Source organism: Spermophilus citellus, assembly GCF_964194105.1.
Source record: "Spermophilus citellus genome assembly, chromosome: 5".
Lineage (NCBI taxonomy): Eukaryota > Metazoa > Chordata > Mammalia > Rodentia > Sciuridae > Spermophilus > Spermophilus citellus.
The window spans coordinates 45,150,564-45,169,425 of NC_138186.1; the positions used below are offsets into that span (position 1 = coordinate 45,150,564).

The following is an 18,862-nucleotide window of genomic DNA, read 5'->3' on the forward strand; positions in this document are numbered from 1 at the left end:
TAAACTTTCTTGCGCTATCTCACCTCTTTGGAGGACACCTCATATCTAAACCACAACACCATACAAACCTGGGAGGGGGTTCTTGTGATCACTGTCCTGCTCTATTGCACACATCAGGGCACAATAGTGCTTTCAATGGAACTAGGTCCCTAGGGGCATTGCTTTAATAAGCTCATTTCCACTGTAATTTTTCTGTGCCATGTAGCCAGGTCTTTGGACACCAACCACGAATTTTTAAGAACCAAACACCCTTCAACTCTGAGTCATCACATGAGGGCTCCAGCTCTTCAAGGCAGAAGAAACCACAGAGTCAGCTCTGAATATTGGCCCCAGGTGGCCCTTCCCTCAGGTCCAGCCCTCTCTTGTTGTGAATCTTTTGGTCACAGAAAACTTTGAGAATTGGGTGGATTTTTTTTTATGCTCTGTCAGACATGGAGACAAACATGTCCTTTTCCCTAACTCTTTTACTGTCTCTTCCCAGAGACATGAAATAAAAAAGATGAGACACACACACACACACACACACACACACACACACACAAATACATATAAGATATATATATAAAATTTTATGGTATAAAATTATGAAGACATGAAGTAATGCATAGTCAGACGGGGATTGAGGGGTCCTACACAGTCAAGGAAAGCCAGTATTTTAGTCTTCTTGGGAGGAGGCAAACAAGGACACTTACAAATAAAATTCATTCACAATAATTTATATATAAAATATGTAGTATGGCAGAGCTGCAAGCAGCTCACCTGTATTAAATCCCACAACCCCAACAGTTGATGAATATGTCTTTCCAAATGGTAGAGAAGAGGAACCTTAGGCACCAAGAGAGAAAGTGCTAGTCAGAGGAGGGTAGGAAGTCGAGTCCAGGCCCGGCCAAGGGCAGCAGAGTCTAAGCTCCCTGATGCATCAGGAGAGCCAGGAACTGACAGCAGAAGCAGAAATCCCAGCTTCAAGGTTCCAGTGTGGTAACTTTTTTTTTTTAATTAGGGTGTGAACCAAGAGCACTTTACTACGGAGCTACATCCCCAGTTCTTTAATTTTTGTTTTGAGATGTAGTCTCACCAAGTTGCTTAGGACCTCACTAGATTGCAATCCTACTGCCTCAGTCTGCCCAGTCTCTGGGATTATAGGCCTGCACCTGGTCCACTGTGGTCAGTTGGTGCCCTCTGCTGCTGATCCAGGAACATGCAGACTCTCGACCTATGGGGAAGAAGGAACCAGACAGTGTTCAATTGGTTGCACAATATTGTTCTTTATTGGGCTGGGGAGGTGGCTCAAGTGGTAGTGCACTGGCCTGGCATGCGTGCGGCCCAGGATCGATCCACAGCACCACATACAAACAAAGATGTTATGTCCGCCGAAAACTAAAAAATAAATATTAAAAATTCTCTCTCTCTCTCTTTAAAAAAAAAATCTGACAATAATAAGATTTAATATATATATATATATATATTTATATATATATATATATATATATATATATATATATATATATATATATATATATATATATATTGTTCTTTATTCCCTCAGGACCTCTCTCTCCTCAGTTCCTCAAAACTCTGATTGGGCCTTTCTCTGAGAAAAGTAAATTCCCTGAGTTTTTTCTCCCTTTCATCCCATTTTCCTTCCCTCTTAGACTCCTCTGGGTCTCCATCAGCAGCACCACCTGTCTCTGTTTCCACCATGGAAAGGGTGAAAGAGCTGCAGTATTTGAGGACAAAATCTGGGAGGGGAAGCTCAGTGCCCCCTCTTTCAAGCCCAATCAATCATGATAGAGTAGGGGCCTCACAGATAGAGCAGCACCTAATCCTGCCAGGTCTGGGCATGGGGCTCACTCACACACAGCACTTCTACCCCTTAGTTCACAGACCTCCTCCCCTGCAGAGACAGGTGCTCACCCAGCAGAGCCTGCCCCACTGCAGGTCAGCATCACTCCCTCCCAGTCCTGAGCTCTGAGAGCCCACCAGGAAGCCCAGGGGTACCAGCAAACACACCTACCATGGAAAAACATATGTGGCACATGATCTGCTGCTCAACTGACCCTGGAGCAGCCAGTGCATAGGACACTAAGAATCTTTGACCCTCTGCACCTGCCCAGGATCTCAATCTGCACTTTTCCCACCTTCTGCCCCCTATTATACCTATCTCTGGGAATTCAGCTCCTCCCCAAGAGCCACTGCTTTCTGAGGTGGCTCTGGTCTTCCTGCCCCAGTCTTAGCAGGAACTTACTCAGGCCACAGTCCTCACAGCCCACAGGGGTCTTCTTTCCAATGCAGACTAGGGGCTTTCCTGAGACCCTTAGCCTGAGGCTGTCTGCCCACTCTGCACTCTGGGACTGCCACAGCCACAATCCAGGTATCCTACATGGGGCACTCATGTGATTTCTATAACATGAGCACTAGAGAACTATTATTCATATCCATGCAGCTGAAACTGGAAACATCCTTATAGAGACCCAACATTTAAAGCAGAAATATGCAGAAATGAGAAACCGACCTTCTGAACTCTTTTCCCTGGCAATGCCCTACTGACATTCCAGGCAATCATTTTTGCCTACAGGAAATCAACATTAATACTCCCCCTGGGCTGGGGTTATAGCTCAGTTGGTAGAGTGCTTGCCTTGCATGCACAAGGCCCTGGGTTCAATCACCAGCACCACAAACACACACACACACACACACACACACACACACACAAATACTCCCTCTGTTTGCCCTACTGGAGAAGCCGAGGTAGAGAGAAAGAGCAAGCAGAAAGCTTATTTCCCTATTGGGGGAGTCACCTTCATTGGGTCCATGCTCTGGGGCAGTCTCCTCAGGCTTGAGAAGCCAAGAGACAGTGAAATCAGGTTAAGGACAAGAAACCACCTACTGCCCCCATGCCAGCCATACAGAAGGGGCACAAACAAGATTTGAGCTTCTGTCCACCCTCCACCCTGTCACTGTTCACCCATCACCTTGGCTCCCTGCTAAAACCTGAACTTCCTGTTTTCTTTTCCTGTCCTCTCAAGCAACTTAATTATGGAGGAATCATTCTGACCATCCCTCACACCAAATTCACAGAGCAGTGAGCATCTTCAGAAAAGAAAATTGCTCAGGATGGGGCTGACGTTGTAGCTCAGTGGTAGAGCACTTGCCTCACATGCGTCAGGCACTGGGTTTGATCCTCAGCACCACATAAAAATAAATAAAGATATTGGGTCCATCTACAATTTAAAAAAAAATACTAAAAAAGAAAATAGCTCAGTGTGGACAAGGGAAACCCACAGAGCACAGAACAAGTGACCCAAAACACTGAACTCTAGGGACTGTGACTCCAAGGACTGGACAGGAAAATCTCAGAAGCAGGAAAAAAACAGTAACTGCAGCTGCCTCACAAAGGGCTAGTGTCTCTCCCTAGATGGTCGAGGACAGCTGGTTTTCTACTCTCCCTATCACCTGCAAAGCCACTCCAAGAGGAGGAGCCAGGTGATGGGAATAGAAGGGAGCACATCCTAGGTGACCCAGAGGACACAATCAGGGGAAAGCTCCTGAGGAGGGACTAGAGGAGCTGGACAGAGGACAGAAGATGACCAGCTGCACTGAAGACCGCCACACCTGCTCTACACAGGCCTCCCCAAGGCTGTGCAGGCTGGGCTCTGGCACTCCAGGCCTCATGGGTCTTTTTCCTGGTTTCTTCATGATGGCTGGAGTGTCTTGGGGAGAGGACATAGTCAGGAAGGGTCCAGAGGCATCACCTCTCGTGGGGTTCCACTCCAGTTTCTAAGCCTCCCAGCCCCAGATCATAGATGTTGTTAAGATTTAAATATGAGGGATCCCCAAAAAGATCATGTGTTAAACAATACTAGAACATTCAGAGGTGAAATGTCTGGCTTATAAGAGCCTTAAAATAATCAGTGTATTAATCCACTGATAGGAATTAATTGGGTGGTAACTGTGGGCAGGTGGAGTGTGGGTGGAGGAGGAAGGTCCCTAGGGGTGAATATTTTTGTCCCTGGTGAAGGGAAAGCTCTCTCTGCTTCCTGTTGGCTGTGTCCTAAGCTGCTTTTCTTCTCCACACCCTTCTTCCATTATGTTCTGCCTCATCTCAGGCCCAGAGCAACAGAGTCAGCCATCTATGGGCTGAAACCTCTGAAACCATGAGCTCCAGATAAACTTTTCCTCCTCTAAAATTATTCTTGTCAGGTCTTTCGGTAACAGCTATGGGAAAACTGACTAAAACAGATGCTTTTACTGTGAGTTTCCCCAAGGCTATGATCCCCCAGATTGTAGATGTTCTTAATGTGTGTCCCTCTGAGGCCATGATAATCTAGCCCACACTAATCAGCCCACCATTCCCAACACAGACCCCTGGTCAAGCCTGTGGAGCCTAAGAGAGGAGCAGAAGCCACAGCCCCTGCAGCCAGAAGATCTGCAACTAGACCTTCAAGGGAATTCCCTACCCTGGCTTTTGGCAGGGCTAAGGGGAATAGCTGGAGACATGGCTCCCATCACTTCACAAATACACAAACCTCCATTCCCCTCCATTCCAGAAGTCTGGTCACCTCCACTGCGCTCTGTGCAGTGGGAGGCATGAGGGACGCTACAGCCAAGACAGGCCCTGCAATCTCCAGCCAGTGACCACTTTTCTCACCTGGACCCTCTGCAGCTGGTGTTGTCCCTCTCTCCTTGCACCAAAGGAGCCAAAAGAAGAACACAGCACCAACAACAGCAGCCAGAATGGTGGGCCATCGGCTCCGAAGCAGCAGTGCAGTCCCTGAAAGAAGGCTTGTTACACTCTGGGCACTGGAGCTCAAGGCTTCCCCCCTCTTACCACCCTGGTCACTGACTCACCTTGTTGGGAACCTCTTCTGGGACTCCCAGGCTCACCACAAGACACAGTGCCATTAATGTGATTCCCGCTGTGTCCCACATGACAGCTGAACCTCTGCTCCTGTCCTTGGGGAATCCTGGTGGACACCCAGGTCTGGTAGGTCCCATTCCCACAGGACAGGATACTCCCAGACTTCTGTGTGTCCTGGCTCAGGGGTTCCCCATCCTGAAGCCAGGTCAGAGAGATATTCTGGGGATAGAAGCCCAAAGCCCAACATGTCACAAAGATGGTGTCTTCCAAGACCTCATCACAGGTTACATTCACTGTTGGGGACACTGGAGAAGAAAAAGCAGAAAAAGCAGAACAAGTCAGGGATGTTTTCAAACCTCTCTCCCCTCTAATAAAGGAAGAGGGAACTGGGCTAGTTCTCTCCACTCTTCTTCTGTCTATGTCCAAAGTCCTCATTGACCCCTGACCTTCTGCAAGTCTATTCTCAGTCTGGGGCCTCAATCCTTTGACTGGCAGGAAGATAGGCCTTGGCTTGAGGCCTCACATTCTCTCTCCCAAATGTTGATGCTGAAGAAGGGGTGCTGGGGGTTCTCCTGGGTCATGGGTCCAAGAGGGAGCTCTACATGATAAACAGGCTGGTAGGCAGACAGGTAGGTGAGGATTCTATTCCTGCCTAAACCCCTGCTTCCTAAGGTTCAGGTTGCTTCCTGCTCATGGCCCAGATAGTTCATTTGCTGCCAAACCCTCCTGTCTTTATCCAGAAGCTTATCAGGACAGGGCAATCAGACTACAACACACTCACAGGGAACACACGTGTCCCAGAGTACAAAGAGTCCCCTGGAGCTTCGGGAATGGGGGGTACCTGTAGTTTCATTGAAGGCTATCCAGGAGTTCAGATATCTCCAGAGTCTTCCACAAACTGTTCCCTGCACATGGGCCCATTGAGCCTTGCTTTGAATGCCGTCTGCATCCCAGGAATTCTTGACTTTCATAGCCAAGATCTGAGCTGAGGATGGCTGTACCGTCCAGCTGCGCGTCTCTGGGTGATAGGAGAGGAAGGGCTCCCCATCGTAGTAGAAATTCCAGAAGCCCCTGGTGCGGTTGTCCTCTCGGATTTCACAGCCCCAACTCTCCTGGAGGGAATGAGACCCTGTCCCGGCCCAGTAGTCACTTCTCCATTCCCTGGTTACTCTGCCTTCCCTGCCCAAGTATGAAACTTCAGCCCTCAGGGGACCCCTTCCTGGCTCCCCTTGATGTGTTCCTGTGCTGAGCTTCATGGAGAACACTGCTTGCCTCCCCAACCAAATGCAGTTCAAATAGATTAAAATGAACAGACAAGAAAGTTGGGTTCTTCAGGAGCAATTCTCTGTGCAGGAGGGCTGAGAAATTATAAGACACAAGCCAGGCCTCACCAAGGTCAGGCCAACTCCTGTGTAAGCACAGAGGAAAAATAAAAGAAAGAAAGAACTAGCTGATAGTGAGACATATATTTCCTGGTACCCAGACCCCCACCAAGAAAGGCACAGTAATCTGATTGGGCCAAAGAGTTCCTTTCCTGAAAAGCTTGTGGACACTGAGTTCCTTATCCAGGACTGGGTAGGGGGCTAGCTCTCTTAACCCCACAGAGGCATATAAACCCCTAGATAATAATCATTCTTGGGTATGCCACTCTTGGGATTCCTCCTCTTTGGGAGCTCCACTTTCTTTCTATGACACTAATAAATTCTGTTACTTTGCTCTCACTCTTGTGTCTGAGGATTTCATTCTTCAAATTTGCAAAACAAAGAACCCAATCCCATGCTCTATGCTACAAAAAGGGACAGATCCCTGCTCTCTGTTCTCATCCTTCATGGAGAAATCCTCATATCACCCTTGCCCCTGCCTACACTCACCTCCTTTCTCCTCTTTCAGGAAGTTGATATCGGCTAGGGTCACTCTAAGATTCTTGCCACTCTCTGCCAAGTCCTGGGTCTCTGTGTCCCAAGTCTCTGGTCCCAGGACTGTTTCTGCCCATAGTGCACAGGGCACTACGCTGCCTCTCTCACTGTCATAGCACAGGAAGGGCTGATCATCCAAGCGACCCTGAGCAAAGAACCTTGAGAGCACAGATCCACTTTGACATCTCACTGTGAGGTTGTAATGAAGACTGTGGGCTCCTGGGGAAGAAACAACAATGAATGACACTTCTTCCTGGAAATGACTGCACCATCCATGTTCAACCCAAAGCTTCTGCTCTCCTGACCACCCTGCGGATTCAGAAAATGCACATAGACAGCTGGACCTGGTGGTGCCCACCTGTAATCCCAGTGGCTCAGGAGGCTGAGGCAGGAGGATCACAAATTCAAAGTCAGTCTCAGCAATTTAGTGAGTCTTGGTCTCAACATAAAAAATAAAAAGGGCCGGGGATGTGGCTCAGTGGTAAAGCACTCCTGGGTTTAATCCCCAGTACCAAAAAGAAAAGAAAAGAAAAGAAAAGAAAAGAAAAGAAAAGAAAGAAAGAAAGAAAGAAAGAAAGAAAGAAAGAAAGAAAGAAAATGCACATGAACAAAAACCAAGAAGAAGAATTTCTTTTTTTTTTTTTCCTGCTGACACAACATCTTTGTTGGTACGTGGTTCTGAGGACCGAACTCGGGCCGCACGCATGCCAGGCGAGCACGCTACCGCTTGAGCCACATCCTCAGCCCCAAGAATTTCTAATACAACAAAAACAGGACACTAGAGAGGAAGGAGAGAAAAGTGGGGGGTGAAGGGAGGGGAAATGGAGATGGGCAGGCATGTAGGCCAGAGCTCAAGGCAGGGACACAGGCTCCCTAAGAGTACATGTGGGAATCCAGGGCAGAGGCTGGCCTGCAGGGTTGGAAAGGCAGGAGTAGGAGAGCCAGAGGTGCAGAGCAGAGCTTGCCAGAGGCCAGCGAAGGCCCAGGAGGAACCCAGCATGGAAGGACTCATGGCCAGAGGGGCTGCGGAGCTCAGGCAGTTGCAGGGGAGATGAGAGGAGATTCTGCCTCTGTGCAGGCCCCTCATGGACAAGGTAGAGCTGGAGGGGCCAGAGGGGCTGGAGTTAGTAACCAGAAAGGAGTTTAGAGTAGGATTGTTACCCTACAGAGAAGTGAAAGGTAGACTGAGTCTAAAAGCAAGAGTGGCATAATGAGGCCGCAGGTAGGGAGGTAAATGGTTCTGTTATCATCCCCTGAGGAAGGCAGGCAGCAGTGTTCCCAAAGAACCTTGATATTTTTTTCAACAAAAGGGGGCTGGGAAAACTAAATTGTCACAGGCAAACAAAGGAAGTTGGATCTTCTACTAAAACCATACAAAAATATTATCAGGGCTGGGATGTAACTCAGCGGTAGAGTGCTTGCCTAGCATGCACAAAGACAAAGTCCTGGGTTCCATCTCCAGAACTGAAAAAGGAAAAAAGAAAGGTCAAAAGCCAAGCATGGTGGCACACATCTGTAATTCGAGTTATTTGGGAGGCTGAGGTAAGAGGATCACAAGTTTGAGGGCAGCCTCAGCAATTAATTTAGTTAGACCTTGTCTCAAAATATAAAATAAAAAAAGGGCTGGGGATATAGCTCAATGGTAAAGAGACCTGGTTTCTATCCCCAGTACCACCACAACCACCATCAGCGCACACACACACACACACACACACACACACACACATACAAATAAAGAAAGAAAAAATTTAATGCAATGTGACTCTAAAACCTAAACTTAAAAACTAAAACTAAAAATTCTTAGAAGAAAACATTGGGAATAATCTCCATGACTTAGAGTTTGACCATGTTTTCATAGATAGAAAAATGCACTGACTACAAACAAAAAAAAATTGATAAATTGGACTCACCAAAATTAAATATGTCTATACACAAAGAAGACTCATGCCCAGGTGCAGTGGCACACACCTGTAATCCCAGTGGCTCTTGAGACTGAGACAGGAGGATAGCAACTTCAAAGCCAGCCTTAGCAAAAGTGAGGCCTAAGCAACTCAGTGAGATCCTTTCTCTAAATAAAATACAAAATAGGGCTGGGGATGTGGCTCAGTGATTGACCAGTCCTGAGTCCAATCCCTGGTATCCCCCAAAAAAAACAAGACCCACAAAAAATGTTCTGTTGGGCATGGCTGTAATCCCAGCTACTTGGGAGGCTGAGGCAGGAGGATTGCAGGTTGGACATAAGCCTCAGCAACTTAGTGAGACCCTGTCTCAAAATAAAATTTAAAAAAGCATTAAGGATATAACTCAGTTGTAGTGTCCCTGGGTTCAACCTCCAGCACCATACACACACAAAAAGCACCCCCCATGGAAATGGTAACCCCTAAAATGGGAAAAACTGTTGGCAAATCATGTGTCTAATGAGAAACTAATGTCCAGAATATACAAAGATCTGGGGGTGTAGCTTGGTGGTAGAGTGTGTGCTTATCAAGCACAAGACCCCAGGTTCAATTCCCAACACAAACAAACAAACAACAACAACAACAAAACCTCAGGAGGAAGCTGCTGCTGAGAGAGGCGTTACTAGAAGAATACCAGGACTAACTAAGTGGCAAAAACAAGGATTGGGATGCGTGGTGTCGAGAACAAGAGCCCTTGAGGTCAAGCAACGAAAAGAGGAGAAAAAAGGTCAAGGAGCAATGGATCAGGAAACTTTTTCTGGGCTGGGTGGGGAGGGGAGATGGGAGGACAAGAGAGATAACTGGACAGAGCAAGGATAGGCATGGGGTACAGGTGACTCTGAGAGAAGTTGGGTGGTGGTGACAACAAGAGGGTGCCCTGGATGAAGGCAGATGAGGGTGGCTGTTGTGATTGTAAGGGTCCCAAAAGAGGGGGCTTGTGACAGATACAAGTTGGTGAGGGTCCATAACAGGTAGGCAGGGGTTGGGAACAGAGAAAGGTCCCACAGTGGAGAGATGCAAAGGGACAGATACCGTCCAGCACCTGCAGGGTGCAGTGTGGAGGGCTCTCAAGGGTGAGGTTTAGGCCACTGAGATAGAGGGCCAAGTGCAGATGCCAGCACTGGAGAGGGAAGGAGGGTGCCATGCTGACAACAGCAGGGAGGTCGCGGTGCCCTGCACTGTGCCAGTGGCTGTCATCATTAGGGCCCCTGCAGTGCTGATGAAGAGAAGACTGACTGGAGCTCAAGCTCCATCAGAAACTTAGGGCCATCTGGCTGGAAGTTCAGCTCAATGGTAGAGCACTTTCCTAGCATGTGTGAGGCCCTGGGTTCCATCCAGCACCACAAAAGGAAAAGAAGGGGGGGGGGGAGGGAAGAAAAGAATTATCACAATTTCAATGTTATTCCACACAGAAAAAATTATAAAAGTCCTAAAATTCATATGAAACCACAAAAGACCCCAAATAACCAAAGTAATCTTCACCAAAAAGAACAAAGCTGTCTGGGTGCGGTGGCACATGCCTGTAATCCCAGTGGCTGAGGAAGCTGTGGCAGGAGGATCCTGAGTTCAAAGCCAGCCTCAGCAATTTAGCAAGGCCCTAAGCAACTTAGCGAGACCCTGTCTCAAAAAGGACTGAGAATGTGGCTCAGTGGTTGAGTGCCCCTGGGTTCAATCCCCAATAAAAGAAAAAGAACAAAATTGGAGGTGTCACAATACCAGATTTCAGAATAGATTACAAATCATCCAGGCATGGTGGTGCATGCCCATAATCACAGTGGCTCAGGAGCTTAAGGCAGGAGAATCACAAGTTCAAAGCCAGTCTCATCAACTTCTCCAGGCCCTAAACAACTTAGTGAGGCCCTATCTCAAAATAAAAATAAAATTAGAAGGGTTAGGGATATTGCTCAGTGGCTAAGCACCTCTGGGTTCAATCCTCAGTACCAAAAAAAAAAAAAAAAAAAAAAAAAAAAAAAAAAAAAGACATACAAGTGACCAACAGATATATGAATAAATGCAAATGCAAATTAAAACAAGATACCACTGCACACCTATTAGATTGGTTATTGTCAAAACATGAAAAATAATAAGTGTCAGCAAGAATGGGGAGAAAAGAGATCACTATTGGTGGTGTAATTTACTAAGTCATTTTGGAAAACAGTACAGGAGGTTCCTCAAAAAGCTAAAAACAGCTAGGCAGAGTGGCACACACCTGTAATCTCATAGATTTGAGAGGCTAAGGCAGGAGAATTGCAATTTCAAGGCCAACCTGGGCAACTTAGGGAGACCTTGTCATAAAATAAAAAAATAAATAATAAATAATAAATTTTAAAAGGAGGGGAGGGTAGGAATTTCATTCAGTAGTAGAGTACTCCTGGTTTCAATCCTCAGTACCCGTACTCTACACACACAAATCTAAAAACATAATTACTCTATGATCCAGCAATCCCACTACTCCTACTACTGCATGTATACCCAAAGGAATTAAGATCAGCATTCATTGCAGCATTATTCACAATATTCAAAACATGGACACAGTCTAAGTGTCCATCAACAGATGAATAGATTTTAAAACTTTGGCATTAACCAAGAATGGTGGCAGGCACCTGTAACCCCAGCTATGTAGGAGGCTGAGATGGGAAGATCACAAGAGCCCAGAATTTCAAGACCAGTCCAGGCAAAATGGTAGAATCTAGACTCAAAAGCAAACCAAAACAAACAAACAAACAAAAAAAAAAAAAAACTGTGACATACACATACAACGGAATACTATTCAGCCTATAAAAACAGGTAATTGTACCATAGGACAACATGGACGAACCTAGAGGAATTAAGTAAAATAAAACAGGCAAGGAAAGAAAAATGCTTTAACCTAAATGTAAAAGATAAAAAAAGTTGAAACTCAGAAGAAGAAAGTACAATAGTGGTTAACAGAGGCTGGATTTGGAGTGTGAGAGTAAATAGAAAAGGAGAGACATTGATCAATGGGCACAAAGTTTGTTAGATAGGAGGAGTAAGTTCTGAAGTTGTTTCTATTACACAGCAAGGTGACTCCATTTATAGGAAGGGCAACAGAATAGAATAGACATTATGATTGATGTATGTACATTCCATGTATGTATTATATACATTCTGCTGTCATGTATGACTAAAAATAAAAATAAAGAAAAAAGAAGTGTGTTCTACGGAGCTACATCCCTAGCTATTTTTATTATTGTATTTTTAAGACAGGGTATTACTTAGTTGCCTAGGCTGACCTCCAACTTGCCATCCTCCTTTCTCTGCCTCCCAAGTAGCTGGGATTAGAGGCCTGAGGCACAGTGCCCTGCTGGGAGAAAGGTTTAAAACTGGGAAGCTCACAGAAGCAAGAGGAAAATGTCCTTTACAATTCTGGTTTAAAGGCTGACCATGTGCTGCCTAGGGTGTACAAGGACCTAGGTCCAATTCCTAGCACCATCCATATGCACAAATGCTATGGGGACTTCTCCCTCTCCTCATTGCTTCCTTATCATAGGCTAAGGAGGGAGAGCTGGAACCGAGGAATGTCTGGTTAGAGAACAAGCTCATATTAGGGTAAAGGGGGTGCAAGAGGGGAGAAGACCCCCTTTCCCCCAGGCAGCAGGAGCCCAGGGGACAATGAAGGTGGAACTGAGAGAAATCACAGGAAGAATCTCTTGGTCCAGAAAGTCTTCAGCCTGTAATCCCCTGAGCATTGGGTGAAGCCACAGTCCCCACAGCGGCTGTGGGCATGTCCCTACCAACTCCTGGCAGGAAGAAAGGAAGATCTCCAACTCCAGGTACTGAGGACCCCAGTGACTTGGGGAGAACACAGGACTTCGGAAGCCTGTAAACTGTTCCCGAACACGGGTGGGAAGCGATCCCCTTGAATATTGCTCAAGGGAGCAACCCGGGAGACAGCCCCGGGAGCTCGGCAGCGGCAGAAGTTTAAAAAAAAAAAAAAAAAAAGTCCGAAAATCAACCACTGGGCAAAGAAGTGGCAAGGTGCAGCACCCATGTAGGTCGCGGGACAAGGTGGCTGGGGGAAACCTTGAAAAGCGGAGTTGAGATTCTGTGGCAAAGTGGCTGCGTCCAGTCCCGCACCACACCCCTCCTCCACCCAGGGATCGTGCACCTGAGCGCGTCAGCCCCGGAGACGCTCAGCTCTCGCTGGAACCAGCCCGCAGCCCTGGAGTCTCACAGCTCTGAAGGTCCGCAAGGAGCCTACTCACCAACTGCTGCACTCACGGGAGCACACAGGACAATCAAGGCCGGGAGCAGCCGGACACCGCTGAGCCCCATACTGCGCGAGTCTGCCACCCCTTCAGCAAACCGGACTGGTGGCGAAAAACTCAAAAGTGCTCGGAAAAACCGCATGAGCAGAGCCTGTGGTTGAGCGGAGGAACACTGACCTCACTCTGTCACTCTGTTGCTTAAGTAGCAGCTGCGCAGAGAGGAGTCGCAGGAAGGAGTATGTCTGGAGGAGTGTTCCAGAAGTGTGAGACTTTCCCTCCCATGTTCGCATTTTCTTTTTAAAGCTTTTTTTTTTTTTTTTTTTTTTTTTTTGAGAGAGAGAGAGAGAGAGAGAAATTTTTTTTAATATTTATTTTTTGATTTTTCGGTGGACACTACATCTTTGTTTTATTTTTATGTAGTGCTGAGGATGGAACCCAGCACCCCGCGCATGCCTTTCCAGCTCCTCCCAGGTTAATCATTCATCAGTAGAAGCTGTGATCTCAAAACCCAGAGATCCACATTCCTGTTTCAGAACAAAATTGGCAGTGCAGTCAATTCCCCTAACCTGAAGGACCTTTTTAAGGGAATGATGGAAGGGGTTGTCTTTGGGAATGATTTAGAGTAAAAACAAGTGGATAATGAAGAAGAATTTGAATTTTGAATTATTTTGAATTTTCAGTAGAGCCCAAAATATGGTAGTGAGGAAGATTATTCTAATGCCACTTCAGGCTCAATATGAGTCAACTGGTGCTGTAGCTGTAGGAGCATCCAGCTCCAAAACTAACCTCCTTGATATGCAGGATTTGATGCACTGCTCAGGATTTGATGCACTACCACATGAGATGAAAGAGATTCAGGAAGCCCAGGCTAGACTACCATCCCCCAGTGAAGCACAAGCCACTCCAAGATCAAAACCTGTGTTCATTTCATCTTTGTCTCCCCTACAAATGCCTTTTTAAAAGTTAAACTAGCTGGGTGCAGAGGTGGATGCCTGTAATCCTAGCTCCTCAAAAGAGAGGTAGGAGGATCACTACTAAATTGAGGCCAGCCTGGGAAAATTAGCAATACCCTTTCTCAAAAAAAAAAAAAAAGGTGTGTGTGTGTGTGGGGGGGGGCTCAGTGCAGTGGCACACACCTGTAATCCCAGCAACTCTGAAGGCTGAGACAGAAGGATCACAAGTTCAAAGCCAGTCTCAGCAACTTAGCAAGGACCTAAGCAACTTACAAGACCTTATCTTAAAATAAAAAGTAAGAAGGACTGGGGATGTAGCTCAGTGGCTAAGGACCCCTGGGTTCAATCCTCAGTACCAAAAACCAAACAAGGACTGGGGATAATTGCTCAGTTGGTAGAGTGCTTGCTTTGCATGCACAAGGCCCTGGATTCAATCCCCAGCACCACAAAAAACAAAAAAATAAAAAATAAAAAGGGCTCATGATGTATCCTAGTGGTAGTACACTTAGTGGTAGTAGGTACAGTATGTACAGTAGGTTCAATTCCCAGGAAACAAAGGAAGGAAGGAAGGAAGAGCTATACTCATAATTATAACCATTCTGTAAGACTTCTAGCCTATATTTTTTTCTCTGTGTGGAAATGTTATAAATCACAAAGTTCTGGACTGGGGTTGTGGCTCAGTGATAGAGCACTCACCTAGAACCTGGATTCGATTCTCAGCACCACATATAAATAAATAAAATAAACATATTCTGTCCACCTACAACTAAAAAATAAATATTAAAAAAAATCACAAAGTTTTGACAATATCTTTGGCTCACAGTCTGTGTCTTTGTGTGTGTGTGTGTGTGTGTGTGTGTGCGCGCGTGCACACGCCTCTAGGTATACATGTATGTCTTGAAATTGAGCCTGGGGGTGGTGTTCTACCACCTGGTTATATTCCTAGTTTTTGTTTGTTTGTTTTGATTTTTGCAGTACTGGGGACTGGGGATTAGGGATTGAACCCAGGGGTACTCTACCACAGTGTCACAATAAACCCTTTTATTTTTTGAGAATCTCACTAAATATCCCAGGTTGGCCTCCAACTTGCCATCCTCATGCCTTAGCTTCCCAAGTTGGAATTACAGGCATGTACCACCACACCATGCTTACCATTTATTTATTTATTTATTTATTTATTTATTTATTTATTATACTAAGAATTGAACCCAGGGGCACTTCACTACTGAGCTTTGTCCCCAGACATTTTTTTGTAAATATTTATTTTTTAGTTGTAGGTAGATACACAATATCTTTATTTCATTTTTATGTGGTGCTGAAGATTGAAGCCAGTGCCTCATGCATGCTAGGTGAGCACTGTACCATTGAGCCACAACCCCAGCCTGTCCCCAGACTTTTAATTTTTTTTTTTTTTTTTTTGAGGCACTGTCTCACCAAGTTGTCCAGACTGCCCTTGAATTTACCATGTCTCTGCCTCCCAAGTGGTTAGGACTACAGGGTGGGCCACCATGCCTGGCTATTATTAATTATTTTGATCAAGATAATTTGTTTTGCACAGGAGGCACTGGAGTCCAGGCCCATTCTTGGAGAGTCTATTTTCATTAATGGAGGTCAGAAGAATGACCTTTGCTGCAGAGTGGGAGAGAAAACCCAACTCCCCTGACACCTGGTCCCAAACCCTTTCCTCTGTGATATCTACCCTCCTTCCAGGGCTTCCCAAGTGAGCCAGCTGCAGCACACTCTCATTCAGCTCATCCCTCACACCCCTCCCCCCCCAAAAAAAAAGACTTTTACTGCTTTGATAATTACATACAAGGGTTGGGGTTGTGGCTCTGAGGTAGAGCACTTGCCTTGCATTCATGTTCAATTCTCAGCACCAATATAAATAAATGAATAAGATAAAGGCCCAATAACAACTAAAAAAAAAGAAAAACAGGTTGGTTCCAGGGCATTGAGGTGACTGCCAGAGAGAAAAAGCTTCAGAGGAGGCCCTGGAGGTTTGGGGCTCCTGATGTGGGTCACTGTCCAAGAATTGGGACTCTATTAAGCTGAAAACAAATGAAAGGAAGTGAAGCAAAGTTCTATATTTCCCATGATGACAACTCCAGACGGTTTTGTTTTTGTTCTTTCTCTTTTCTTCTTCTTACTGGGGATGGAACCTAGGGGGGCTCTACCACTGAGTTACATCCCTAGCCCTTTTAATTTTGAGACAATTTTACTAAGTTGCCCAGGCTGGCCTTGAACTTGTGATCCTCCTGCGTATTCCAAAATTGGTGAAATTACAGGTGTCTGCCACCAGGCCTAGTTTCCTAAGCTTTAAATATATATATATATTTGTGGTATATTACATGCATATGCCCGGCATATAGGATAGGAAAGGCAGCAGAATACAACAGACATGAGTATGTCAATATGTAAATCAATGGAAGTGTAACTGAAGTGATTCTGCAATCTGTATTCGGGGTAAAAATGGGAGTTCATAACCCACTTGAATCAAAGTGTGAAATATGATATATCAAGAACTATGTAATGTTTTGAACAACCAACAATAAAAAAATCTTTTATTTATTTATTTATTTATTTATTTATTTATTTATTTATTTATTATGTGGTACTGAGGAACAAACCCAGTACCTCACACATGAGAGGCAAGAGCTCTTCCACTGAGCCACAATCCCAGCCCCTAAACTGGTAAGTATTTTTATACATGAGTTGCGAATATTTAAGATTAATAAATGGCATTTAAAGCCTAAATGAAAAAAGAGGATATCCCTGAGGATCAATCCCCAGTACTCCCCAACACACACACACACATACACAGACACACACACACACACACAAACACACACACACACACACACACTGCAGCTTCTGTTTCAGCAGGTGTGAATAGGACCTGAAAATTATATTTTTAAGAAGTTCTAATGGGGGGCTGGGGATGTGGCTCAAGCGGTAGCGCACTCTCCTGGCATGCGTGCAGCCCGGGTTCGATCCTCAGCACCACATACCAACAAAGATGTTGTGTCCGCCGAGAACTAAAAAAATAAATAAATATTAAAAATTCTCTCTCTCTCTCTCTCTCTCTCTCTCTCTCTCTCTCTCTCTCTCTCCTCTCTCACTCTCTCTAAAAAAAAAAAAAAAACAAGAAGTTCTAATGGTTGTGTATTACGTGTGCTGCTACCAGATGGAACCCAGCACTCCATGCAAGCTAGGTAAACACTTAGCCACTGAGCTACATCCCCAGCCTTGGTAGATGCATTTCTAATAACTCCTGGGACGACACATTGAGAGCCACTGCCCTAAACCCATCAGACTTGGTTTTGGATGTCAGAAGAGGACTGGAAGCCTGTGTTGGTGCATACCTGTAATCCTGACCACTAGGGAATCTGAAGCAGGAAGACCTCCAGTTGAGGCCAACCTGGGCAACTTAGTGAGACCCTATCTCAAAACTTAAAAAAAAAATAAAAGGGCTGAAGCTGTACCTCATAGTAGAGTGGTAGACCAGTGTAGGGAGACCAAACTATCAGTTTTCAGAGCCACAACAAGAGCTAGAAGAAGGCTATGAGGCAAATAAATAGGACAAGCTATATTGGACCTGGCGCATCCTAAATAATGCTGCAAGGATAAAGTGTTGACTTCCTGGGGGTCCAGGAATGGCAGAATACCCAAAAGGGAACACCCTCGGAAGGTGACCCAGAAACAGAGCTTTTCACACAACCACTTGAGCTCCTGCAGCTCCATAGACTGAATGCTTTATCCTCAGCTCCTCCCACTTTTGTGACATTGACTTTCAGGTCTTGCTATACTGCCTCTCTACTGTTTGGGGGAGCTACGGTATTACCAGAGGAGCTTTGAGAGTTTCTGTTTATTTCTTTGTTTGTTTTGTGGTGTGCTCTACCAATGAGCTACATCTCCAGCACTTTTTATTTTTTACTTTGAGACAAGGTCTTACTAAGTTGCTCAGGTTGTCCTTGATCTTCTCATTCTTCTGCTTCAGCCTCCTGAATCATTGGAGATATAAGTATGTGCCACCACAACCAGTTTGAGAGTCCTTTTGACACAAAGATGGAGTGCCAGTCTGATGAGTATGAGAAACTTATAGGAATAATATCATGGGCTCATGGCAGCTGGCTTCAATCACTTGTTCTAGCTGCATGTGGTAGTGCACACCTGTAAGCCCAGCTACTCAGGAGGCTGAGGCAGGACGATAGCAAGTTCAAGGCCAGTCTCAGAAACTTAGCAAGGCCCTAAGCAACTTAGTGAGATCCTGTCTCAAAATAAAAAGGGCTGAGGATGTGGCTCAGTGGTAAAGCACCTCTGAGTCAATCCCCAGAACCAGGCAGGTAACAACCAGGTATCCTAAAGGTGCACACCTAGGGCTCTTTTCTGCATTTCACAGGCACTAGAGGGCGCCCTGAGCTTATTGAAGTCACAAGCTCTGTGGGAAAGCATCTAGAGTGCCTTGCAGACCACTTTGAAGGTTTGCTCAAAATTTCCTTCTGTAAACAAACTGCATTCATTTAATAAATTTTTAAAAATTATTCTATCTTATAGTGAGTAAAAGATTTGTAAAGAAAGCAAATTCAATTAAAAAGAAAAGCTGAGAAATTGTGGATGTGTAACCGACGTGATTCTGCAATCTGCATTTGGGGTAAAATTGGGGGTTCATAACCCACTTCAATCTAATGTATGAAATATGATATGTCAAGAGCTTTGTAATGTTGTGAACAACCAATAAAAAAAAAGCTGAGTAAAAATATGAGTAAACATCCTTGTTTAAGGAATGCTCATTCTTAAACAAATTTCTTTTATCATAATGAAGTTAAAAGAATTCTTTATATCCAAGTTTTGTTTTGTTTTTGGTGCTGGGAATTGATCCCAGTGCTCAACAACTGACTACACCCCAGTTTTAAATATTTTAATTTGGGTTTTTTTGGTTTTGTCTTCC

General features: G+C 45.2%; 2 protein-coding genes across 4 annotated transcripts in view; one reads left to right on the top strand and one right to left on the bottom strand.

Annotated features, from left to right (window-relative positions):
• Window positions 1–18,862, top strand: part of LOC308650243 (MHC class I polypeptide-related sequence B-like) — a 601,646-nt gene that overhangs the window by 322,991 nt on the left and 259,793 nt on the right. The gene's annotated exons all lie outside the window — the stretch shown is intronic.
• Window positions 702–13,177, bottom strand: LOC308650242 (MHC class I polypeptide-related sequence B-like). 2 transcript variants are annotated; one of them, XM_081296250.1, is made up of 7 exons: window positions 12,959–13,177; window positions 6,730–6,993; window positions 5,700–5,987; window positions 4,849–5,163; window positions 4,649–4,771; window positions 1,076–1,213; window positions 760–825 (listed from the first exon to the last, which is right to left on the bottom strand). In XM_081296250.1, exons 1-6 carry the CDS (start codon window positions 13,101–13,103, stop codon window positions 1,116–1,118), a joined length of 1,233 nt encoding a protein of 410 aa, XP_081152376.1. In that variant the 5' UTR covers window positions 13,104–13,177; the 3' UTR covers window positions 760–825; window positions 1,076–1,115. The 2 variants fall into 2 exon arrangements, with proteins under 2 accessions (XP_081152375.1, XP_081152376.1); XM_081296249.1 differs by having other exon boundaries at window positions 702–1,213.